Consider the following 25,604-nt stretch of genomic DNA (forward strand, 5'->3'; position numbering starts at 1 on the left):
CAGAGCTGCACCATCACCCCCAGGGCCCTGGTTGTCTACTAAGGCTGGGGCACTCTTGTTGAGCAGCCATGGGGCTGTTTGGATCCTTTCACTTTTTCTTCCGGTCTGTCAACTCACCCAACAGCTGTCCAGAAAAACCTCCCCCAGGATTCAGTTTAGCCACAGTCAGTTTCTGTTGCTAAAGACTAGAAGAATCTTAGTAGATAAGTGCTTCTAGCCCTGGTCATACCTGTGCACACCTGTCATACATCTGCAGAGCTGAGTTATTTGCTCACTAAACCAGTTTCCCTTTATACAGAATATTGTCCCCATCTTACAGATGAAGGAAGCTAAGCTTTAAGATGTTAAATGCCTTGCTCAAGTTTACACACTTAGTAACTGATAGCACTGGGACAGATAGGTACTTGAAATAATGGGAAATGAATGGTTTTAAGGAAATGCAGTTGTTGTTCCATTGCTCGATCGTGTCTGAATCTTTGAGACCCGTGGACCACAGTACACCAGTCCTCCCTGTCCATCACCATCTCCCGAAGTTTGCCCAAGTTCATGGCCATTGCATTGGTGATGCCATCCAGCCAGCATTCTCTGATGCCCTCTTCTCCTTCTGTCCTCAATCTTTCCCGGCATCAGGGACTTTTCCAGAGAGTCGGCTGTTCACATCAGATGACCAAAATAATGGAAATGCAGACCTGGGTTCAAATTACAGTTCTGCCACCAGTCAGTCAGTCAGTCAGTCAAGTTACTGACTCCTTGACTTTTAGCCAGGAGAGGTATTAACTGAACATTTGATAGGTGCCAGGTAAGGTTATTTGTGTATATCATGTCATTTAATCCTTAAGACAGCTCTGTTGGGTAGGCCTTATTTCCCCTCAATTTACAGTTGAGGAAACTGAGAATCAGAGTAGTCAAGTGACTTGCCCAAGATCACAAGAAAAAAAACATTCTGAAAGAATTTACCTCTAACTGTGAAGAGAGCGTGGGGACCGACAGAGTACAGGGAAGAAAATTTCATGTTTTTTCCAGACACTTTCCTCTCAAGTTTGAATTTTTATAAACATGTGAATTGCTCCCCAGGTGGCACTAGCAGTAAAGAACCTGATTGCCAAGGCAGGAGACTTGAGAAATGTGGATTTGATTCCTGGGTGGGGAAGATCCCCTGGAGGAGGGCTCAGCAACCCACTCCAGTATTCTTGCCTGGAGAATCCCAAGGACAGAGGAGCCTGGTGGGCTATAGTCCATGGGGTTGTAAATAGTCAGACATGACTGAAGCGACTTAGTTCATACACATAGATAAAAAGATAAAAATGTCTGAATAATATTATTATCACTGTATGAAGGCTTTAAGTTGGTAGGTGAAGTCTGGGGAGGAAATACCTTGCCAAAACCACAGTCAGAGTGTTGGAGGAGAGTGTGGCAGCCAACCTCCAAAACCTCCTCCCAAAAATCTTCACCTCCTGATATCCAAGGCCACAAGTAGATTCATTTGGCATGAGTCAAGGCTTACTTGAGTGATTAGCAGAATGTAGCAGAAGGGTGTGCTTTCTGAGGCTAAGGTGACAAAGGGCATTCATTCTGGATTCTACCTTGAGCTCTGGATCAATTCTTATGGAGGAAGCCAGTTGCCATATTATGGGAATACTTCAACAGTCCAGTGGCGGCCTTCAGGGAGAGGAACTGAAGCCCCCCGCCAACAGCCCGCTCCAACTCGCCAGCTATGTGGGTGAACGACCTTGGAAATGGATCCTCCAATGCCAGTTATATTGTCACCCTGCTTATTTAACTCACATGCAGAGTACATCATGAGAAACGCTGGGCTGGAGGAAGCACAGGCTGGAATCAAGATTGCCGGGAGAAATATCAATAACCTCAGATATGCAGGTAACACCACCCTTATGGCAGAAAATGAAGAGGAACTAAAAAGCCTCCTGATGAAAGTGAAAGAGGAGAGTGAAAAAGTTGGTGTAAAGCTCAACATTCAGAAAACTAAGATCATGGCATCTGGTCCCATCATTTCATGGCAAATAGATGGGGAAACAGTGAAACAGTGTCAGACTTTATTTTTTTGGGCTCCAAAATCACTGCAGATGGTGATTGCAGCCATGAAATTAAAAGACGCTTACTCCTTGGAAGGAAAGTTATGACCAACCTAAATAGCATATTAAAAAGCAGGGACATTACTTTGCCAACAAAGGTCCATCTGGTCAAGGCTACGGTTTTTCCAGTGGTCATGTATGGATGTGAGAGTTGGACTGTGAAGAAAGCTGAGCACCGAAGAATTGATGCTTTTGAACTGTGGTGTTGGAGAAGACTCTTGAGAGTCCCTTGGACTGCAAGGAGATCCAACCAGTCCATCCTAAAGGAGATCAGTCCTGGGTGTTCATTGGAAGGACTGATGCTGAAGCTGAAACTCCAGTACTTTGGCCACCTGATGTGAAGAGTTGACTCATTGGAAAAGACCCTGATGCTGGGAGGGATTGGGGGCAGGAGGAGAAGGGGACGACAGAGTATGAAATGGCTGGATGGCATCACCGACTCAATGGACATGAGTTTGAGTAAACTCCGGGAGTTGGAGATGGACAGGGAGGCCTGGCATGCTGCGATTCATGGGGTTGCAAAGAGTCAGACACGACTGAGCAACTGAACTAAACTAAACCTCATGAAATTCCTGAGTTAGAGCCACCCAGCTGAATCCTTCTTGAATTCCTGACCCACAGAAACCATCAGGAATAATAAACATTTATCATTTGTTTAAGCCACCAGGTTTTGTGACGATTTGCAAAGCAGCAACAGATGACTGATTATGAGGGTGAGTGGAGTGGGGTGGAGATCACGGTTGATTGTTTCACTCTGTTTTTCAAACTTGCCATACTGTCATATTCCTAAGGAGAGAGTAAGGGACAAGGTAGGTGATGAAATAGTTAATCCCACTAGGGGATTGTAATTAAAAAAAAAACATGGGAGGCCCCTCTTAGTTAATGATTACACAAGAAAGCAAGTTTGCTTAACCACAAAACCAAGCAGGCTTTCTTAGCAACAAAACGATGTAGCAGAAACAAGAGATATACTCCAAAACACTAAAACAATGGTAGTGTGAGACCCACGTCCTGCCCAGTGAACTCAGTAAGTTAATGATCCCCAGGACATACTCTCTGTACACATAAAGAATGATAATTTACAGAAAAGTACTCACTGTACAGAGACCTGAAATAATTTCTACAGTCCTGACTTGACCATGTAGAAACAACAACAAAAAACTCTCCTGCTCAACCTGGAGGAGAAGCTGATGTTGGAAGCATGACGTCTACTCAAGAAAGACAAAGACGGTCTTCTCCCCCTCCCCACTCTTCTTTTGATTATAAAACTGTAGCCCTCTAAGTTCTCAGGGCGGCACCCTCCCCCTCCCGCACCCCCACCCCCCGCCTGCTCATAAACCTCAAAATCATCCTGTTCTAACAAATCACTTCTTATCTATCACTTTGCCTCTCACTGAATTCTTTCTGTGCTGAGACATAAAGGACCAGAGCTCTTCAGAGCCCCCCAGAATACCACCTACAGTTTGCTATAACTGAAGTTTGCTATAACTTCAAAAAACAGTGGCAAAAATCATTTAAAAGAAGAGAGAGAAACAGGTTATTTCTATACCTCTATATTTGTTGCAATACTCCATGGAAATACCCCTTGAAAACATTACAATGTCTTAGTATTTACTTTTTTTTTTACTAAGATAATAAAAATAATGCAATGTATCAGGAAAGGCATTTGAATTTGTGTTGTACTTGTTTCTGCTGCTAAGTCACTTCAGTCATGTCCAACTCTTTCTGACGCTATGGACTGCAGCCTGCCAGGCTCCTCTGTCCACGTGATTCTCCAGGCTAGAACACTGGAGTGGGCTGACATTGCCTTCTCCAACTTGTCTCTAATCTTTCAAAATATATTTAATATTGGATCTGAGCTCCGAGGGGTGCTGTGTCATACCAGGAACTCGATCTTCTGCCTGACTCCTGGGGAACCAAATCACATCCCATTTCTGCAAAGTGGAGTTGCTAGGAATGCCAGTGATGGGTGGAGGTCTCTATCCATTGCCCGAGTCTGGCTGCATCATTTACTCATCAATTGTGTGTTGAGACTGTACTGTCTCCGAGGCCCATTGCTAGGGGGACATTTGCCAGGGGAAGATACAAGTCACACACCGGGGAAGCACTTTAATCATATAAGGCAAAGAGTTAATGCCAAATGAGTCCTGAAGTTCCTGGAACCCAGCAGGCAGGGGCTGCTCCAGGGACAACCGGGGGGCAGAAATATCACCTTAACCTACAAAGACATGGCATTTCCACGTGGGACAAGGATGAACAGAGAGGTTTTTAAGGGGCAGATTCAGGGACTGGAAAGGAAGACCGTGCCTTCTTTGATCCCTGGGCACCGTTTCTCTTTTCTCCACATTCACAAAGCCACCGGGCTGCTGCTGACCGGTTTTCTCCAGCAGCCCCAGCCTTGCAGTCAGGGCAGCTCTCTCATGGGTCTGCAGAGTCGCCTTTGTCCTCAGCCAGTCTTGCCCCCATCAGCGCCCGGAGAAACGGGAGGAAACTGGACACTGGCTGGGGCGCTGCCAGCAAGTGCCAGGCTGCTGGCAGCTTAGATGGTTTCCTTGAGGGGCGAGGCTCCCAGCTGCTGAAGAGAAACTTCTTCACCCTTCTCTTCTGCATCCTTCCTGGACAGGCGTTCTGTGACTCTGTTGAAAAGAAAAGACAAAGGACATAAGAAGGAGGTGATGAGGGGCAGGCGTCGTGAGCGTTGTGGTCAAGGGTATATTTGTTCCACGTACAGGAGGTGTTATCCCCGCTGTCCCAAAGTCCCCAAAGAAGGTGACCTGTCCTCTCATCCCTGTGAGGAACCTCAGCGGGTGCCCTCCCACCGTCCTGTCCACTCCCTCACTCTCTCCTGAGGTCCACAGCTGCCAGGGGCTGGCCTGGCTGGTATCAGCCAGACTTGGAAAGGATGCAAAGTCAAAGAGTCTTGGGATGAGGCCCTGAGGCCAGACGCACACCCCAGGTCACACAGCTGGTGAACAGGGCGCCAGGCTCAGCCCACTTTCTGCTGCTGGGCTGGGCTTGCCTGTGGACCAGGGGCGCCAGTGAGACCCCGGAACTGGGCCCTGGTCCAGGTAGAGGTCAGTCACTCAGGAGGCAGGGAGGGAGGAATCAGGGGAGGATGAGGGGAGGGAGGTCACTGCAATAGCCTTCCAGTAGCCCGAGGGCTGCCCCCAGGGCTGCCTGTCCCTGACCACATCCAGCTCTGCTGTTTCCTATTTGACCCTCTAGTCTTTGATATGATTGTGCTCTGACCTCCTTGTGTTTATTTCATCCTCCTCTGGCACAGACTAAGAACTGTTTGTTTTTCTACTTAGTTTTTCTTATCTTCTTGTCTTAATCACTCACATAGCTTGCCAGATTCTCCTGTCCAGTTTTAGCTGGTTCCATTTTTAGAACTTCTTCCACGTTCAAAACATTTCATCAGTGTTTTATTTTTAATCCTTACCTATTCTATTTCTGATCTTTTAGTTCAATGGTGTAAGTCTTTATGTGTGTGTGTGATCATGTCCTAACATAATCACAAAGGAACATTTTTCTTCTCGTTTTACTGTTCTGCATCTCTCTTTTCTGCCCTTTAAGCCTCATTTTTCTGACTTCTGTCCCTTAGGGTCATTGAGGGACAGAAGCTTGTTGGTTTTGTCTGCTAAGTGCCTGTGGTGGGGACTGAGCGGTGGTTCTCTCCAGTTCTGTCCAATAGCATCCTCTTCCCTTTCAAAGATGATTCCTAAAAACCCAGAGGCAGACATTCTCCACATTCAACTGCTGCAATGGGTAGGCTTGCTCAGTGTTATTTTTTAAACTCATAAAATGAGCAAAGACGACCAGAGGCAGCCTCTTCATGTAATCCATAGTCTTCTTTTTTTGGCTGTGCCTGGCAGCTTGCAGAATCTTAGTTCCCTGACCAGGGATTGAACCCAGAGCACAACAGTGAAAGCGTGGAGTACTAACCACTGGACCACCTGGGAATTATGCATGGTCTTCTTTTTTTTTTTTTTTCTTTTTTTAAGTATCTGCAATATAGTATAAAATATATATATAAGTATCTGAAATATAATATATATACACACACACAGTGATTAGGACTCCACGCTCTCAAGGTAAGCATTAAAACCACGCTTGGGTCAGCCATTCAGCTGGTGTTCACCATGGGTGGGAGGGCAGCAGGAGGTCCTAGCTGACCAAGAGCCTGGCCCTTGGCCTTGGTGGAAACCAGGCCTCTGCTGAAAGGCTGAACCTTTCTCTCCACCCCTCACCTCTCCATGCCCCTCACCAGTGGGAAGAGCTCCATGGAAGGTCACTGGTTGGACCTTTGGCACTTTCTCAGGCCAGGCTACCTCTCTTCCAGTTTTCCTGACACCTCACAAGCTTAGGGGAGCTTCAGCTTACTTCTAGGCCCCAAGAGGGACTGCCCTGTGTCTGGGAAATGGCCTAACTGAATTCTTACAATTTTTTCATCGTGTGACTCATCTTTTTGATTACCAAAGAAAACCTGCTCAATGCAGATAATTTGGAGAAAAAAATTCTACATATAAAGCAGCCAGGAAAAAAATAAAATATCACTTATACTTTGAGACAACCACTGTCACCATTTTAATATACTTTTCTTTTCTCTTTCGAGTCTCTATTTCTTGACATAACTAGGAAAATACCCTAATTGTAACACACTGTTTAACAGCATATTGTAAACATTCCCCATGCCATTAAAAACTCCTCATCAACATAACATTTAACTAATGCACAGTGTATCATAGTTTATTTAAATTGCTGGATATTTGGAGAGTTGACATTTTTTTCTGATACATTAAGCATGATGATGAATAGCCTTGTAAATAAACTTTGTCCACATTTCAGCTAATTTTTTTAGGGCAGAGTCTTGGAAATGTCATTGCTGCCTAGAAGCTTGTGAAAAATTTTCCAACTCATGGTAGTAATGCCAAAGAACCTTCCAGAAAGGTTGCAGGAGTTTCCTCCTTGCTACCTGTACATCTCCTGCATTGAAAATATTTCCTTAGTGGATTTTTAAAACAGGACATCATATGGTTTTAATTGCATTTCTCTGATTATGACTGATGTGGATATTTTTTCTCTGTTTACTTCCTACTGGCATTTCCTTCTTTGTGAATGTTCTATTCTTACATAAAAGGGCCTTTTTTTTTTTTTTGAACAGGATTAGTCAACTGCTCCTTTGCTATGTTGCTCCAACAAACTAGGGCATAGACCCAGCTTGGGCTGAGCCCTGGACCACACCAGGCATTCAGATACTCTCAGAAACAGTATCTGGTCTCGTGATGAATGAAGGATCTTGAGGATGAGCAACTTGAACCTTAGAAACAGGCATTTTCTTTTCATCTTAATCTTTAACATCCTAGGCCTATGACAGACATTCATAAGTATCTGATGAGATTAGAAACAGAAAAATGAGAGGGGCTGAGAAGTTCTGAATTCTTATCATCTAAATGTCTGAAACTCCAGGGAAGGACACTTCTCTCCAGTTTCTCTTCCAAGTACCTGGGGCTCTCAGGCAACATCTCAGAGCACGTGCGAACAGACTCCGGACTGGCTCATTAACAAATACTTACCAGCCCCTGGGATCCCTGGACCTACATCTGTTCTGTGGGATGAGTAGGGGCTAAGAACAAAAGGAAGAGCATTCCACCTAGGGACCCCTGGTGGTGGGCAGGGGTCAACCATGGGAGGGTGGGCTGGAACCAGGTCCTGAGAGTTTTGTAAGGTTTCAGTTTTTATCCTCAATGCAAAAAAGAGCCAAGGAAGGGTTCTGAGGAGAGAAATGCTGTGATTCTACTTACAGGATAAGTCCTTCACACCAGCGCCTGTGTAGAGAGGAAAGAGGAGAGGGGCAGGGGAGGATCTGAAGTTTTTGTGATTGTCCAGACAAAAGATGATGGTGGCCAGGAAAGTGGAGAGACATGGACAGATTCAAAATATATTTTGGAGGTAGAATGGACAGGACTTGCCACCGTCTACATCCTTCATTTATGTGAGTCCAGACTTTGTCCACAGCTCAGGGTAGAGATGGGATGTTTCTGGTTTTGGTGATCCCGCGAGGCTTGTAGGATCTTAGTTCCCCAACCAGGGATTGAACCTGTGCTCCCTGCAGTGGAAGTGCAGAGTTCTAACCACTGGACCTCCTGAAAATTCCTTGGGGGTTATTTTAAAGGGATGCAAACACAGTTCACACACACAGGCCTCTGGGCCCATTTGGTTCAGCTGTGGCGTCAAGCTGGACCCAGAAAGGTCTCCTGGCACCCCAAAACTAAGGCTCATCACAGAGCCCTTGTTGGTGAGAAATGCCTCAAGAAGCCACAGGAGTCCCCTCCAGCTCTTATTTTAGAAACACTGTCAAGGACACCCCTGTCAACTCACACAGTGACCTCTCTGAGAAGATGTGTTAGAGACACGTCTTCCCCTGCTAGCTGTTGATAAAAACTTCCTTTTCTCTAAGGAACTGGTGTTCCTCGTCCTCTCTGGAAAGAGTCATCAATGAGGGTTTCCGTTTCTGCTGCCAGGAAGCCTAGAGCCAAAATGGACAGCCGCGGGACAACCACGTGGGCCGGTTTCTGCTTCAAACTGGGGCACCTCTTCCTCCGGCTAAACATCACCCCACTGCCCTCCCACATTTCGCTTCAATTCCTCCTATTTTTCCTGATCTATAGGTTTTTCTTATTTCCGTTTGACTGTTCGCTGTGGAAAGATGGAGGCGGGCAGGACGCTCCTATCTAGGGCTCTGTTGTCTCCACCAGACCACGTGTTAGCGGCACGTGGAGGACTCCGCCGCCCACCCCGACTGTGCCCAGAGGCCCCTCACCTCCTCTCCATCGCCTCGATGGTCTCCACCAGGGGCACGTCGCGGGTCTCAGCCAGGAAGCAGACGGCCAGCCCGGCCAGGATCGAGGGGGCCCCGAAGCCCACGGGCGGCAGGACGGCGCTGAACTCCCCGAGCATGGTGAGTAGCGGCGCCGCCAGGCCCCCGAGCCGGGCGTTGACCGAGGCGAAGCCCATCCCCATCTGCCTGTTGGAGCAGTGGGGCCGGGTTAGCGGCTGTGGCCTGGACGCCCGGAGGGCCGGGCGCGCGGCGTCCTGGGTGTTGGGGGCAGAGCAGGACGGAGATCGGGTCCTGCCTCAGCAAACCCAGCAGGCACCAGCCTGAGTGAGGCCCTCCCAGTTCGGGGCCAGCACCCTTGCGCACCCCCTCGCCTCCCCCAGGCCCCCACCTGATCTCCGTAGGGTACAGCTCTCCCGTGAACAGGTACACGCAGATGAAGGAGCTGGCCAGGCAGCCTTTGCCCAGCGCCGCCTGGGCCGTGCGCAGGCTCTGCATATCTGGGGGGCAGGGGGACGGAGTTGCAGGGGGAGCCCAGAGCCCAAAAGGGGAGCAGGGAGGCACAGCAGGGTGGGGCTGGAGGGGAGGGACTCCTGGGGAGGAGGGGGGATGAGGCTCAGAGCCTGCAGAGGGAGAAAGGAGGCAGAGACCAGGGGTAGAGGCTGGGGCCGCAGAACATGGAGGGGAGGATGGGGGCTTTCTACCTCCTGGGACCCAGAAGTCTGCACACTGCCCTTCTCTGCCCTCTGCCTCCTTCCTGCCTTCTGTCACCAGCCCTTCTGGGGAGGCAGGACAAGCTGCAGACTTAGGCCTGGGTTCCAACCCCAGCTCTGACTAGGCTGGGTGACCTGGCCACTGGGTCTCAACCTCTCTGAACCTCCCTGGCCTCATCTGGAAAATGAGGAAAATACCTGCACCTGCTTCACGGGCTTGTCAGAAGGTTGACATGACGTGGTGAGCGCAAAGTGCTCAGTGTCATGAAAAGTTTGCTGCTGCCATCATTATTCATCATGCAGCTGGTTATAAACAGCAGAATTCCAGTGACAAGCCCAACATCAGGGTGATGGTCAAAGAAATTATGACATGTCCTCTGGATTTGGGGGCAACTCCCTCTGCACACTGGAATCAGGAGAGGAGATTTTATAAAACACCCACACCTGGGCCTGGCTCCATCTCCATTATATCAAAGCCTCTTGGGGCTGGTTCAAGTTTGGGTATTTTTAAAAGACCCCCCCCCAGGGGAGTCTGATGTTCAGCTAGAGTTGAAAAACACCAATCAGGTTAAATACTAAATAGTATATAAAAAATTAGGGTCACAAAACATTTGCATGAATGTGGAAAAGCAGATTTGTGTTACAATAGTGAAAAGAGATATGTTTTATATAGATAACTATGTATAGTATATACATATATAATCCTATTTATAGTATTATGTATATATTTATCTCAATTATGTCAAGTACAAAATCTATGAATAGGAAAAAAGATTGGAAGAAAATAAGTCAAAATTTCAATAGTAATAATCTATCTATTCTACCATTCCCTGGTGGGTCAAACAATAAACAATTTGCCTGCAATTCAGGAGACCTCGGTTCAGTCCCTGAACTGGAGAATGGCAACCCACTCCAGTATTCTTGCCTGGAGAATCCCATGAACAGAGGAGCCTGGTGGACTACAGTCCATGGGGTCACAAAGAGTCAGATATGACTGAGAGACTAACCCACACACCCATCTATTCTTCAGGGGAGGAACTGAAGCACAGAGAAGTCAAACAACCTGCCCAAGGCTGTGGTGGCAGAACTGGGGTCACAGCTGGGACCTTGGCTTTGCTCAGGTCTCTGATACGCAAGCCTGGCTTCTTGCTGTGATCACTGGACTAAATACTGAGGTTTGGGTCCCTCTCTTTGAGACTGGTTGCCTTGGCCTGGAGCCCATGGGCTTTGGGAGTTTTCAAAGGTCTCCAGACTGGAGGTGATTGCAGCCAGCTTTGTAAACCACTGTTTCAGGGCCAGTCGGCAGAAGTTCAGACCCTCAAGATACTGCCTAGCCAGGCTCCAGGTGGACATGCCAGCCAGCCCTCTGCCTCTCCAGCTATTCTTAGTGAAGTGAAAAGTGACAGTATCAGTCGCTCAGTTGTGTCCAGTTCTTTGCGACTCCATGGACTATAGCCACGAGGCTCCTCTCTCCATGGAATTCTCCAGGCAAGAATACTGGAGTGGGTAGCCATTCCACTCTCCAGTGGATCTTCCCAAGCCAGGGACTGAACCCAGGTCTCCTGCGTTGCAGGCAGATTCTTTACCATCTGAGTCACCAGGGAAGCCCTGGTGTTCTTATCCATCATTCTAATCTCTCTGGCAAGACGGTAAATGTTCTGAGGGCGAAGACTCAGGTCCTTTGTAGATTCTCCACTGCGGTACTATCACTAGCTCCTAGTGCTTATTAAAAACTCCAGTCGTCTATAGTCACTTTCTTTCCAGATCCAGAGGCATATCCCTCAGCCTTGTTCCTGCACAGTGTCTGCTGCCCCTCAAACCCTCAACCCCAAAGGCAGAAGCGGGCGGCTCACCTTCCGGCACAAACATGTTCGAGATCACCATGAGCCCGGCCAGGATGAGGAAGGAGGCCACTGTGGCCCGGCGGCCCACATAAATCATGGTGGTGGTGGCCACCAGCATGGCCGGGATGTCTATGATGCCGAATAGCACCTGCACCAGGTACACGCTGAGCCCAAACTTCTGCAGGTCCATGGCCAGGCCGTAGTAAGCCAGGGAGTTGGAGAACCTGGGGGAGGAGGCAGAATGGTCCTGCTTCACCTCAGAGCTCACTGTCCTGGATCTGAGGAGGGCACCCAAGGATGAACAACACAGGACTCCTCTCTCAGGGAGTGAAAATCCCCCAGCTTGACAGGACACTCCCTCCTGGTCTCCTAAGCCTCTGATTTTGGCCTTGGAGCCCACACCCCTCCATCCACATCCCTTTCCAGCCACCCTGAGTCCAGCCAGCACCATTTCTGCCCCTCTGTCTCCAGGCTTCAGCAGCTGATCTGGACAGGACATCAAGAATTAGAGGGAGGTTCAAGAAAAAGCTGGTGACCATTTTGTATGGCTTGTATGAAAACTTCTGTAAATCTTATGTTTTAGTAAAATATTTCTATTATTCTTAAAAAAAAAAAAATTGGAAGGAGGGACATCCCTGGTGGTCCAGTGATTAGGACTTGGCTCTTTCACTGCCGTGCCCCGGTAGGGCCCTGGTAGGCCAATCCCTGGCCAGGGAGCTAAGATCTCGGGGTTCACAGCCAAACTGACTGCACTGGCCTGGAGTTCCAACACTTGGGGTCTCCACAGAAACTTACAAGGTCCCTGAGACAATGTCTCAAAGAGTTACTTGTACATCCATGTTCATAGCAGCATCATTCACAACAGCCAAAAGGTGGAAGCAAGCCAGGTGTCCATCAACAACAAGTGGTCTACACACGCAATGACTCAGCCTGAAAAAGGCAGAAATCCTGACCATCCTACAACACCAATGGACCTTGAGGACATTATACTAAGCGAGATAAGCCACTCACAAAAAGATAAATATCGTATGATTCCACTTACGGGAGGCCCCTAGAGTAGTCAAGTTCACAGACATGGAGGGTAGAATGCAGGTTGCCAGAGGCTGGGGGGAGCAGGAATGGAGGAGATATTGTTTAATAAGTACAGAGTTTCAGCGTTGAAAGATGAAAAGAGTTCTGCTGACGGTGGTACAATAATGTTGTAGGTACTCAACACTTCTGAACCACACAGTTACAAATGGTTAGGATGCTGAGACTTCCCTGGTGGTCCAGTGGTATAGATTCTGCACTTCCACTGCAGGCGGCACAGATTTGATCCTTGGAAACTAAGATCCCACATGCCATGCGACATGGCCCCAAAAAATGATTAAGATACTAAAGTTTATGTTATGTGTATTTTATGACACTTTCTGGAAGTGAAACAAAATAAAATGTCCCTGAGGAAGGGGCTTGAGATGGGCCCTCATGACCCACCCGCATAGGTCTTGTTTCTCTGTTGGACGTGCTGGCACAGACCCAGGAGTGTAGGGAGAGGGGAAGTGGAAAAACAGAAAGTGGCAGTGGGCTCCCTCCTACCAGGGCCCAGCATCAGCCCCCAAATCACTTACTGAGAAACTCCTGCCATCCCTCCCGGTTAGCCCCAGCCGTGTGAGTCAGTGAGGATGGAAAAAAGGAGAACAGACTTCAGGAAAAGGTGATAGTTATTCTTGTGGGCACTATTGACAATAGCCAAGACATGGAAGCAACCTACATGTCCATGGACAGATGAATGGATAAAGAAGTGGTAGGACATCCCTGGTGGTGCAGGGGTTAGGAATCCACCTGCCAATGCAGGGGACATGGGTTCCATCCCTGGTCCAGGAAGATTCCACATGCCATGGAGCAACTAAGCCTGTGTGCCACATACTAAAGCCCACATGTCCTAGAGCCCGTACTCCACAACAAGAAAAGCCACTGCAGTGAGAAGCTGTACACTGCAACTAGAGAGTAGCCCCAGCTCTCCAACACTGGAGAAAGCCACTGCAGCCATGAAGACTCAGTGCAGCCAAGAACAAAATAATAGAATGAATAAATAAAATTTTTAAAATAAAATAAAGGAGATGTAGTATATTTATACAGTGGAATATTACTCAGCCATAAAAAAGAATTAAATAATGCCATTTGCAGTAACATGGAAGGACCTAGAGTTTATCACATCAAGTGAAGTAAGACAGAGAAGATAAATATCATTTGATATCACCTATATGTGATATCTAACAAATGATGCAAATTATATACAAAACAGAAAGACCCACAGACATAGAAAACAAACTCACAGTTTTTATAGGGAAAAGTGGAGGAATTTGAGATTAACATATATATCTACTATATACAAAATAGATAACCAACAGAGACCTACTGTACAGCACAGGGAACTATACTCAATATTTTTAAATAAACTATAAGGGGAAAGAATCTGAAAAAAAAAAGATAATGTAGAACTGAATCATTTTACTGTATATCTGAAACTAACACAGCATTGTAAATCAGGTATATACTTCAATTTTAAAAAAGAGAGAGGAAAAAATGACAGATTTTTCTGGGTGAGCCTGACCTGGTCATAGAAATCCTTTAATTCTGGATATAGAGGTCAAAGGTGGGGAAGCCAGAGACTCAAAACGTGAGAAGGATTTGCTGTGATGAAAATTCTCCATTGAGATGGAGGTGGCCATATGGCAAGGAATATAAACGGCTTCAGTGACCTGAGAGTGGCCCTTGGCTAACAGCCTGTGGAGAAATGAACTTATCAGTCCCACAACAACAAAGAACTGAATGCAGCCAACAGTTTGAATGAATCTGAAAGTGAATTCTTCCCATGCAGCCTGCCCACCATCTTCATTTTAGCCTTGTCAGAAAATCCTGAAGAGAGAACTCAACCATATTATGCCTGGACTTCTGACCTACACAGCTATAAGCTCATAAATGGGTATTGTGTGGAATCTAAAATATGACACAAAGGAACTTATCTATGAAATAGAAACAGACTCACAGACGTAGAGAACAGACTTGTGGTTGCCATGGGGAAGAGAAGAGGGGGAGGCTGGATTGGGAGTTTGGGATTAGCAGATCCAAACTATTACACATAGGATGGATAAACAACAAAGTCCTACCGTATAGCACAGGGAGCTATATTCAGTACCTTGTGATAAACCATAAGGGAAAAGAATATGAAAAAGAATGCATATATATGTAATATAACTGTCACTTTGCTATACAGTAGAAACGAACACAACCTTGTAAATCACTGTAAACCAACTATAGTTCAGCAAAGTAAACTTTAAACAAATGGTGTTGTTTTGAGGGCAGTTCAAGAGAGAGAGGACGTATGTATACCCGTGGCTGATTCATGTTGATGTTTGACAGAAAACAACAAAATTCTGTAAGGCAATTATCCTTCAATTAAAAAATAAATAAATTTTAAAAAGGGGGAAATTGTTGCCTAAAAGACATTGTTAGTTTATTGAACCTGGGTATTTCTTAAGACTTCAAATGTACTTCTGTATCATTAATATTTCATTAAAGAAACTCAATTAATGAAAAAAATGGTATTGTTTTCAGCTGTTAAGTTATGGTCATTTGTTACGTAGCAAGATGAAACTAATACAGTCTATGAAAACTAAAGTGACTGTTGAGGGGGTTGAGGGACACCCAGTCAAAAACTAACTGGTTTCCAATCATATCCTTTGCTCAATAACACATTTGCTCAACTGGGGATTAGAAAGTGGGGAATATAAGGAGTGGCCTGTGAGGACGTGAACTCCCTAGCTGAAAGTATTCCCAGAACCTGGGTCCTGAGGAGCTCTCTGGCTGCCCAGGCCCAGAATGGCCTCACAGGCAACACTTTTGGGGCAGAAACCCTCTGAAGGCTCAGTACAGGGGAAAATCCCACATTTGCAGGGCACAGGGACGCAAGTGTTTTTCCAGAGTGAGGAACTTCCCAGAATCCCCTGGAGGCATATCAGGATGCAACTAGGTATATTCAAGTTGCCTGGCTGATTTCAGTCAGTGCCCCCAGCTGGGTGAGACCCATTCCCAGATGTGGGTTCCCTAGGTCAGCAGGGATATCTTATGCACGACCAGGTCTCAGCAACCAGCAGGGTCCATCCCAGAGGACCCTGGATGCTCAGAAGACATGGGAGAAAGCGTGGGGAACAGGGCTGACTTCACAAGACCCTTCTGTGCATTGCATTAAGTATTTAAGAGTTTGTCAGTGGGGACACTGGCGTGTCCTGGCCTTGGGTCAAAGTCCTGGATAGGAGTCCAATACCTACCAGACCACCATGAGACAGCACGTGACTTTACGGATGGCTGGGGTTCGGAAGAGGTCCAAGACTGAGTTGGAGGGGCGACCAGTTGCAAACTCACTCTGGATGTAGGAGCTCACCACCTGGGCAAGGAAAGTCTGATCAGGGGAAGAGCGGGATCTGCGATCCAATTCCCAGGGGAGGGCCAAGGTCGAGAGCCCTGGCAGGAAGGTTGACCCTTGTCTCCTCCCCAGGCTGGTTCCAGGGCTTTGAGGTGAAACAGAGGCTCCAACCCAAGTCCCAAGACTCCTGGGCTGCCCACTGATTAGGCTGAAATAACCAGGGGCACCCTCAGGCCCCCCTCCTGGCATCAGCTCTGAGAGAGTCTCAGCCAGTGGTTAAGAAGTCGGGTTCCCAGGGGTTCTGCCACTTCCTGTTGTGTTTTCTTAAGCAGATTGCCTAAGTTATTCTTTCCCTGTCTGTTCCCTCTGGATCCAAAGGGTTGGGTGACTTGGTAATCCAAACATCAGATTCCTCATCTTTAAAAGTGGGGCATTAGGAAATCCCCTGGTGGTTCGGTGATTAGGATTTGGTGCTTTCACTGCCATGGCCCCAGTTCAATCTCCAGTTGGGGAACTGAGATCCTGCAAGCTGCGCAGAGCAGCCAACAAAAAAAGAAGTGAGGCATTAAATGAGATTGTGTACTTAAAGCCCTTAGCACCGTACTGAGCAATTGGCTCAATAAATGTATTTATTTATAATAAATGGTAGCTATCTTATCATAAATGGTATGCATAGTAAATGGTACTTTTATTATTGATCATTTGAAATTTCATCTTAAGATTTTTATTTTATTTTATTGAATTTTTGGCTAAATGTGAATGGGTTATTTCCCCATCGCACGGATGGATAGACTGATGAACAAAGATGTGAAATGATGTACATCCCCAGATCACAGCACCATTCAGTGGTTAAACATCTTTGCCCCACTGGAGCTCTTCCCACTCTGCTTATTCTCAGCCTGTTCACCTGGATGATGAGTCCTGGCAAGTCACCAAATCCTAGCACATCTTGAGGCTGCCAGCAAGACTGAAACCAGTGCTCCCCTAACTTGCACCAGACCTGCCTACCTCCTTGGTCAGCCTTTCCCCTTCCTCCTTTCTCCCGTTCATCGCAGCCACCTTCCGCAGGTTCTTCAGAGCTACCTGGGACTTGCCATGAAGGAGGAGCCATCGAGACGACTCTGGCAGCCACCTGGGACCAGGAGAAGGATGGAGAATGAGTGGCACTGAAATGGGCGCTGTGATGGCCTGTGATGGCCACTGGGGCACTGGATGGATTGAGTGGTACTCATGCCGTTCCTCAAACCAGAGTACACCCTCTTTCACCTTGCAGACCCCAGAAAAAAGGAAAAACCCTTGCTGTCAGCAGAATCGGGAAGACTGGGGGACACGTGGCCTCCCTTTTTTGCAGCACATCTTTCAGAGAATTTCCGCAGTGTACTTAGAGACGACATGGACCTTCAGGTATCCACAGATCTGGTTTTGAACCTGGTTCTGACCCCAGTAGGTGGCTTTTTTGCTTGTTTTGTTTTGGTTGGTTGTTGTAGTTAATTTTCTTTTTTTCTTAAAATTTTTACTGGAGTATAGTTGGTTTATAATGTTGTGCTACTCTCTGTTACAACAGCAAAGTGAATCAGTCATACATATACCTAAGTCCCCTCTTTTCTAGATTCTCTTCCTATATAGGTCATTACAGAGTACTGAGTAGAATTCTCTATGCTATACAGTAGGTCCTTATTGGTTATCTATTTTATATATGAAAAAAAAGTCAAAGTGTGTTGCTCAGTCATGTCTGACTCTTTGCAACCCCATGGACTGTAGACTCCTCTGTCTATGGATTTCTCCAGGCAAGAATACTGGAGTGGGTAGCCATTCCCTTCTCCAGGGACTCTTCCCAACCCAGGGACTGAACCTGGGTCTCCTGCACTGCATGCATATTCCTTATGAGCTGAACCACCAGGAAGCCCTAATTTATATATAGTAGTGTATATATCAGAGAAGGCAATGGCAACCCACTCCAATACTCTTGCCTGGAAAATCCCGTAGATGGAGGAGCCTGGTAGGCTGTAGTCCATGGGGTCACTAAGAGTCGGACATGACTGAGCGACTTCACTTTCACTTTTCACTTTCATGCATTGGAGAAGGAAATGGCAACCCACTCCAGTGTTCTTGCCTGGAGAATCCCAGGGATGGGGGAGCCTGGTGGGCTGCCGTCTATGGGGTCGCACAGAGTCGGACACGACTGAAGTGACTTAGCAGCAGCAGCAGCAGGGTATATATGTCAATCCCAGTCTCTCCCAGTATGTGGCTTTGAAGAAGTCATGGATCCACCTGGGCTGCCTCAGCACTCCTCCTATAAAATGCCCTGGGGTGGTTGTGAGGTGCAAAGGAGTTGATAAAGGCAAAGCTCTTGGTGTGTTCTGGAGCCTCACAGTAATATAAGGGGGTCTATCCTGAACCTGCCCACAGCCATGCATAATCCTCGTGAGCCCATGTCCTCACTCCTTCATGTCCCCACCACGTCCCCCAGATTCCAGTCGCTGCCCACCCCAAGGCTCCCCCCGGGACAGGTGAGGGCCCGGCTATACAGGTGCACTCTGCCCCAGCCCTTTCTGCTCAGGACGTACCAAGAGTAGAAGAAAAAGACGAGGAAGGGGACAGAGACGGCAAACTGCAGCCACCGCCAAGGGCGGATCAGGTACGCCACGCCTGCCAGGATGAGCTGACCCGAGGTGAACGAGTACCCCAGCAAGATCCCCGCCACGGTCCGGCCCCGGGTGGGCATCCACTCCACGACTGCGGAGAAAACCACGCCAGGCTCAGTGGGGCTCGTTGCTCACGTGGGTGTTTAATTCAAGCCTCCCCGCTCCTTTAGAATGACTCTGTGGCCACTGGAAATCATTCCAGAGAGGCAGTGAGCATGGGCAAAGGTGTCCCAACCTCAGTCCTTATCCTTAGACAAGTGCCAGGTGGACTAAAGAACTCCATGTAGGGCTTCCCTGGTGGTCCAGGGTTAAGAATCCACCTTGCAAGGCAGGGGACGGTGGTTCGATTCCTGGTCCAGGAAGATTCCACACGCCATGGGGCAACTAAGCCTGTGCACCACAACTACTGAAGCCTGAGCCTAGAGCCTGTGCTCCACAATGAGAGAAGCCACTGCAGTGAGAAGTCTGCACACTGCAGCTAGAGAATAACCCCGCTCTCCAAAGCTAGAGAAAGTCCCTGCACAGCAAGGAAGGCCCAGCACAGCCAAAAATAAATAAATACATACTAAAGAGGAACTAAATGTAACAATAAAACCACAACAATATTAGAAGAAACCATGTTAGATGTCTTTTCCATCTTAGAGTCTGGAAAGGCTTTTCCAAGAATGTCACAAAACCCAGAAACAACAAAAGGGAAGACCAACAAAGAGCTTCATAAAAAGAAGAAGTATCTGCTGAAAAAAAATACCCATCGTAAGCAGAATCATAATTTCAGCAAAAAAGATAGGGGAAAAAAGTACCATTTCAAATAACAAAGGGTGAATTTCCCTAATCTGGGAAGACTTCTTACAGATCAATAGGAAAACAACTAACCAAAAGGAAAATAACTAGCCAAAAGGAAAAATGCGCAAAGGATGTTGAAAAGGGAATATAATGACTCTTAATTACATGTGTGTGTCTGTGTTGGTTGCTCAGTCGTGTCCAACTCTTTGTGACCTCGTGGACTATAGCCTGCCAGGCTCCTCTGTCCATGGAATTCTCCAGGAAAGAATACTGGAGTGGGTTGCCATTCCCTTCTCCGGGGGATCTTCCTGGCCCAGGGATTGAACGAACCTGGGTCTCCTGCGCTGTAGGCAGATTCTTTATCATCTGAGCCACCAGAGAAGCGTCTCTTAAATACATGATTTTTTGCAAATAGCAAAACTTGGAAACAATTTAAATGTCCTTCCGTGGGGGCCTGGTGAAATAGAGCATGCACACTCTCACAAAACAACCAGATGGATGCATGAGACAAGTGCTCAGGCCTGGTGCACTGGGAAGACCCGGAGGGATTGGGTAGAGAGGGAGGTGGGAGGGGGGATCGGGATGGGGAACACATGTAAATCCATGGCTGATTCATGTCAATGTATGACCAGATCCACTGCAGTATTGTAAAGTGATTAGCCTCCAACTAATAAAAATAAATGAAAACAAAAACAAAACAACCAGAATAAATGGAAGAGGATGCTGCTTTCAGTCAGCAGCCAGCTCGTGTGTTCAGTCCATTGGCAAATCCTGTGGCTTCTCCCTGCAGAACCAAACCAGACCCTGAGCCTTCCTGCCTCCCCCTGTGCTATCCCCTGGCCCACTCCAGCCTCGCCTCTTGCCAGGTGACGGATAAGCCTCAGACTGGCCTTCCTGCTCCTGTCCTTGAGCCGCATGGCAGCCTGAGGGGTCCTGGCCGATGCCCAGTGGGACCAAGTCAGGCCTGTCCTCAGCTCAGGACCCTCCCGAGGCTGCCCCCTCACCCAGAGTCAAAGCCAACGTCCTCCAAGGCCCCCAGGTCTAAGGACCTGCCGCTGTCACCCCAGCCCTGCTCACCCACCTCAGCTCTGTCCAGCCACAAGGACCTCCTCCTTGCTCTTGAGTCCACTAGACACACTCTTGCCTCAGGGCCTTTGTCTGGAACGTTCTTCCCCAGTGGCCACAGGTCCCCTTCCCTCACCTCCCTCAAGCTTTGGTCAAAGTGACCCCTGCTCAGCGAGGCCTGCCCTGAGCCAATAAAACTGCAGGCTCTCTCCGCCTCAGGCCGCCACCGCCTGGCCCCCTCGCCCGGCCGCTCTCAGCCCCTTTCTGTTTGCCTCTGTAGCACTTATCACCTTCTAACACACTGTGCAGTTTGCTTATTTGTGTGGTTTATCTGTCTTCCTGCAGGAGAACATGGGCTCGCCATCTCCCACACCTAGAAGTGTGTGTGTGTGTGTGTGTGTGTGTGTGTGTGTGTGAGTAGGGATGTGTGTATATGGTGCATGTCTTGTGGTTAGGAGTGTGTATGGTGTGTGTGTAATGGTTAGGAGTGTGTGTGCGTGTCTGTATGTAGGAGTATGTGTTTATAGGTGTGTGTGTTATGGTTAGGAGTCCATGTGTATGTGTAGAGGTGTGTGTATATTGTTGTGTAAGGGTGTGTGTTGTGGTTAGAAGTGTGCATCTGTGTATGTCAGGGTGTGTGTATATGGTCTGTGTGTGTGTGTGTGTAGGCGTGTATATCATGCAAGTGATTCTAGCAGGAGATGGATTTTGGACGACTGTTTCTGCCTTTAGATTCCACAAGCCGTGGCTGGACGCCCACCCTGAAGAATGAGGTGGGTGGGCTGGGGTTTGCTGAGATCCCACCATGAGCTCAGCACCCTTCAATGTCTGGATGTGGGGAGTAGAGGTGGTCAGAGTGTGATCTGGAGCAGCCTGGTTCTCCAGCCCCAAGATTCCCCACTACCCTGGGATAGAAGACCCCAGCAAACCAAGTAATTAGAGGCAGGGGGTGGGCGTGCATCCAGGGTGGGCTTCCTCTGCCCACACAGCTCTCTGCCAGAGCCTCCGGGAGCTGCCTGGAACCAGCCTGGAGTGGCAACTGACCCTGTCACTGCGGGATTGGGACATTCTAACCTGGCAGCCAGGAGGCCAGGCCGCCAGTGCCCTCAAGGGGAAGCCTCACCTCTTTTGGATCCACATACTTTCGGGGTGCCTGCCACCCACCCCGGGGACCCCTGTGTCTCAGCTCGTTTCCATGTCCCCACACTAAGCCCCACAGGAGCCTGGCACACAGTAGGTCCTTTGTAAGTGGTTATTGCTGACTAATTCACACAAGAAGTGAACCCAGCCCTCTCAGCTCGCAGACAGGCAAATCGCAGCCCAGGGTCCCTGGCTTGCTGCTGGCAGGGCCACCACTGAGAGCCCAGGTCTCCTGAGAACCCCGGTGGGAGGCTGTGAGTTGAGGTCACTGGATGAGAATCCCACCATAAGGAAATGGGAACGATGCCCACCAATGAGGCTGCCACCGCCCTCCTGCCCCTGCAAGCCCCCTCCCCTCCAGGGCCCTCCATGGCTGGACTCACCCAGAGAAAGCGAGTTTAGGATGATGCCGGAGAAGGTCATGCCCATCAGGAACCGGCAGAAGCAGTAGGCGCCGAAGGAGCCGAAGTACGCTGTGGCCACCCCCGAAACTGCCAGCTGCAGGTATGACCAGACCAGGGGGGCCTTGCGGCCTAGCCTGAGCCCAGCCATGGGCGCAGGGTTAGGGTTCCAAGGTGGCAGCAGCTTCCCCCATGGCTGTCATGGAGGGAGGATGAGAGGAAGCTACTTACCCCCACCCCCCTCACCCCCCAATTTGAAAGCCACTCATCCTAACAGAAGCACACTCACTGGGGCCCAGGCACCGGCAAAGGCCAGGGAGGGAGAACACGGTGTGGAAGGAGAGCGGGGATGAAGAGACACCTTCCCGCCTTTGTTCTTTCACTCAAGGAGAATTCTAGCTCCCGACCAAGCCCCCACTCTCCCAGGATTTGGGGGAAGGCAGAGATTCTGCAGAGGCCCAGAAGCTGGTGCAGAGGGTTATGAGAGGGTCCCCTGAGTGACTTTCTGTTTGGGGGGTAGCCCTCGAACCAGAACTCATGGGGGCGTGAGCCCTTGAGGGGGCCCAGGCTGATGGGAACAGGGCCCCAGGTCTTCATTGGAATTGGTCATTTTGGGGGGACCAGGGTGAGGTAGGGCTTGTTATAGTGTAAAGGAGTCCAAGGCTAGGGAAACAGGGCCTTGGCATTGCCCCATTTGTAAGTGAGGGTCCAGGGCCGAAGCCCCAGCTTGTCTAGGTGGGCAGCACTTCTTGCTCACACACCGCATATTACACTCATTCATTCCATCATTCATTCACTGATTCTGTTGCACAGATGTCCATTGGTGACCTCTAAGCGGTAGGTCTGAGCTGGGGGCTGGTGACAAAGAAGACACTATGCATAAGACACAGCAGTCCAGGGGACCCCAGAACCTGAAGATTGAGAGGAGGGGCTATGGGGAGGGGAGAGGAGAGGGGGAGAGAGAGAGAAGGGGAGGCGAAGCAGGGAGGGAAGGGAAAGAGGACAGAGGCGGGAAGGAGCCAACTCCATCAGAGCCGTGGCGTGCGCTGCATTTCGGGGCGTCTCTGTATCCTCAGGGGCGCTTATGGTCAGCAGTAGCTCACCCACACAGTGGGGTGCAGCCTGGATGTAGGCAACACACAGTGTCTGAAGCAACACGCAGAGGCCACGAGTGAAGTAAAATAAAATCTTGATAGAGAACCGTGTGTGGGCTATGCCCACGTTTGTATAGACAAGGGGGATGGAGCACATGCACATGCTCTCTCGGACTGGTGTTGTTCAATCGCTCAGTTGTGCCCGACTCTGCGACTCCACGGACTGCAGCTCGCCCAGCCTCGGATCATACAAAATCGTAAAACATCTCTGTGAGATACACAGAAACCAGGCTGCCCTAGAGGAATTACTGGAGTGCAGGGCAGAGGGGAGAACGCTGGCCTGCATACCCACTTGTACCTTCTGGAATTTTGAACCACGTGAATGTAGTCTATGTATTATAATAAATTATATAATACAATATATAATACATACATCTACTTTAAAATACGCATTTTAAATACATTAAAATACATATTATTTTAAAATTTAGTTTAAAATAAACTTTAATAAAGAAAAGTTAATGGAGAGACTGGGGAGACCTTTGCCCCCGAAGGCTCACCTGTCTGCAAGGCTGCCAAACACAGCGGCACCTGCCAGCACCCCGGCCATGTAGACGGACTGAGCCAGGTCACGGAGGGTGCGGGCCTCGCATACCAGGTCCCACTGCGGGGGAGAGAGGGAAGCTCCAGCCTCGGCCTGGGGTGCAGCCCCCACCAACCCCGCAGCCCCTGGCCCCACCTGACCTCCGTCACAATGGTGGACGGGAAGACACTGCGGTTGTAGACCCAGCCGTCCTTGCAGCCCTCCGTGGCTGCCCCGTGGACAGAGGCATTGGGGCTCAGGAGGGCCAACTGAGGCCGTGTGAAGCGCTGGCATGGCTCGGGGACCCCGAGCGGGTCCAGGGGTACGGTGGCTCTCAGCCAGGCCTCCGAGCCGTAGACGGCGGCTGCAGTGTGGTTGGCGGGGCTTTGGCAGTGGTGGGGGGGCACGGCGGCCGTGAAGTTCTGCAGGAAGTTGTGACAGGCCAGCAGGCTGCAGGGTAGCAGCAGCAGGGCCGTGGAGACCAGCTGGAAGCGACCCACGCCACCCAGGGCGTCCAGCAGGTCTGTGAAGGCCATGGCCCCGGGCCTGACCTGAGGCCCAGGTGTGGGGCCTTAAGTAAAGGGGCTGGGACGGGGCCCTGGGAGGTGGAGGAACAGGCCGGGGTTAGGACCGCAGATGCCTCGTGTCCGGAACTCACAGGGGTCTGGTTACACCTCACAGGAGGCCTGGGGCGTCCCCACGTCTGCAGGCTTCTCTCCTGCCAGGCCCTTTCTCCTAATCTCTCACCTCCTGGGTTAGAAAAGCGAGGGGTCCCAGGGGGCCGCCTCACAGCCCCCTGCCCAGATCTGCAGGCCCAGCCCCCTGCCCACAGCCCTCATGGGGTGGGGGGGGGGAGGCGGGGGCGGACAGTAAATGCAGCACCACCGTCACCCTCCCCTTCTCTCTGGAGGCCGCAGTGAAGCATCTTCAGGAGCCTAATTCCAGCCTCAGCACACGCGACCCAGGCCTGCCACTGCTCTCCCCTGAGGCCAGAGCCTTAAAAGCTTGGAGATCATGTAAGGGGGTGCCAGCGATTACTGCTGCTTGCCTCTCGCCCATTTTCCTGGAAGTCAGGGGCTGCACAGGAGATACTCAGAAAAAAGTCCTTTAAAAATGCCCAAACTGGGAAACCAAGAGGAAGGCCTGCTCTCCCTGCCTCCACCCCAGGCGCCCTCAGGCTGGGGGTGGGTGAGGGGGCAGGGCCTCCAGGCTTGGGCACCCACGGTGTCCCAGCCCCTCATCAAAGAAAACCCACTACAGAGAACCAAGAGGGTGGGGCCCTCCACCTGCCCCCTCTCACAAACCAGCCCCCGAGCCCAGGAAATGACGGGCCACCCCCCTTACTGATGAGACCCAGCGGACCAGCCCATGGACTCCCAAAGGCAAAATGCAGATTCCAGGCCCCGTCTGCCACTCGGGGCTCCGCCTGGGTCTCCCGGGGCCAAGGGCAGTCCCCACCCTCTACCTGGCCCCGTCAGTCTCTGCCCTGCAGGTGCTGCCCTAGTTTGCAGCTCCCCCCAGCCCCTCCTCTACGCCCAACTCAACCTACTCTTATCTCTGGTAAGAAGAACCGGGATCCCAGAAGGACCAGAACAGCTTATACAAGCCGCAGGTGTCTGGGTCACAGGGGCAACTCCCCTCCCCCAGCCTCAAGAAGGCTTTCAGGAGGCTCTGTGCTCTGGGGAGCTTCCTGGGGGTCAGGCTGGTGTTAAGCAGGGGTTTGGGTCTCAGCCAGAGCCTCATGTTCCCTGCAGAACGTGCAGGGAAGGAAGGGGTCAGGGCTTAGAGGAGGGGGGCATGGAGGACCAGCAGGGCCACGTGGGACCTCAGCAGTGTGGCCCCATCCCCACCCCCACCCCCCAGACGCCCAGGACTCTAGCAGAGGTGCCAGCCACTGGGGCGATGGGGAAGGAGACAGAGGGCAGGGCAGGGGCGGGTGCAGGACCAGGTGTCCTCATGCGCCAGCAGGTTTAGGCAGAAACACACTCCAGAGACAAAAG

General features: G+C 49.7%; 1 protein-coding gene across 1 annotated transcript; it reads right to left on the reverse strand.

Moving 5' to 3' along the window:
* Positions 1-3,667: 3,667 nt before the first annotated feature.
* On the reverse strand, positions 3,668-24,140 carry LOC133066002 (solute carrier family 22 member 20-like). Its single transcript, XM_061156596.1, has 10 exons — positions 23,766-24,140; positions 23,582-23,685; positions 21,910-22,064; positions 18,461-18,629; positions 16,902-17,025; positions 15,799-15,914; positions 11,498-11,712; positions 9,323-9,431; positions 8,917-9,120; positions 3,668-4,729 (listed from the first exon to the last, which is right to left on the reverse strand). The coding sequence occupies exons 1-10, from the start codon at positions 24,138-24,140 to the stop codon at positions 4,633-4,635; spliced, it is 1,668 nt and encodes a 555-aa protein (XP_061012579.1). The 3' UTR covers positions 3,668-4,632.
* Positions 24,141-25,604: the final 1,464 nt, after the last annotated feature.

The sequence above is a fragment of the Dama dama genome, chromosome 2 (assembly GCF_033118175.1).
Source record: "Dama dama isolate Ldn47 chromosome 2, ASM3311817v1, whole genome shotgun sequence".
Classification (NCBI taxonomy): domain Eukaryota; kingdom Metazoa; phylum Chordata; class Mammalia; order Artiodactyla; family Cervidae; genus Dama; species Dama dama.

Coding starts and splice junctions, on each gene's coding strand:
- LOC133066002 (XM_061156596.1), bottom strand. CDS start 24,140: ATGGCCTTCACAGACCTGCTGGACGCCCTGGGTGGCGTGGGTCGCTTC. Junction 23,686..23,765: donor CGTCCACCATTGTGACGGAG/GTCAGGTGGGGC, acceptor TCTCCCCCGCAG/TGGGACCTGGTATGCGAGGC. Junction 15,915..16,901: donor GGGAAAGGCTGACCAAGGAG/GTAGGCAGGTCT, acceptor TTCCTTGCCCAG/GTGGTGAGCTCCTACATCCA.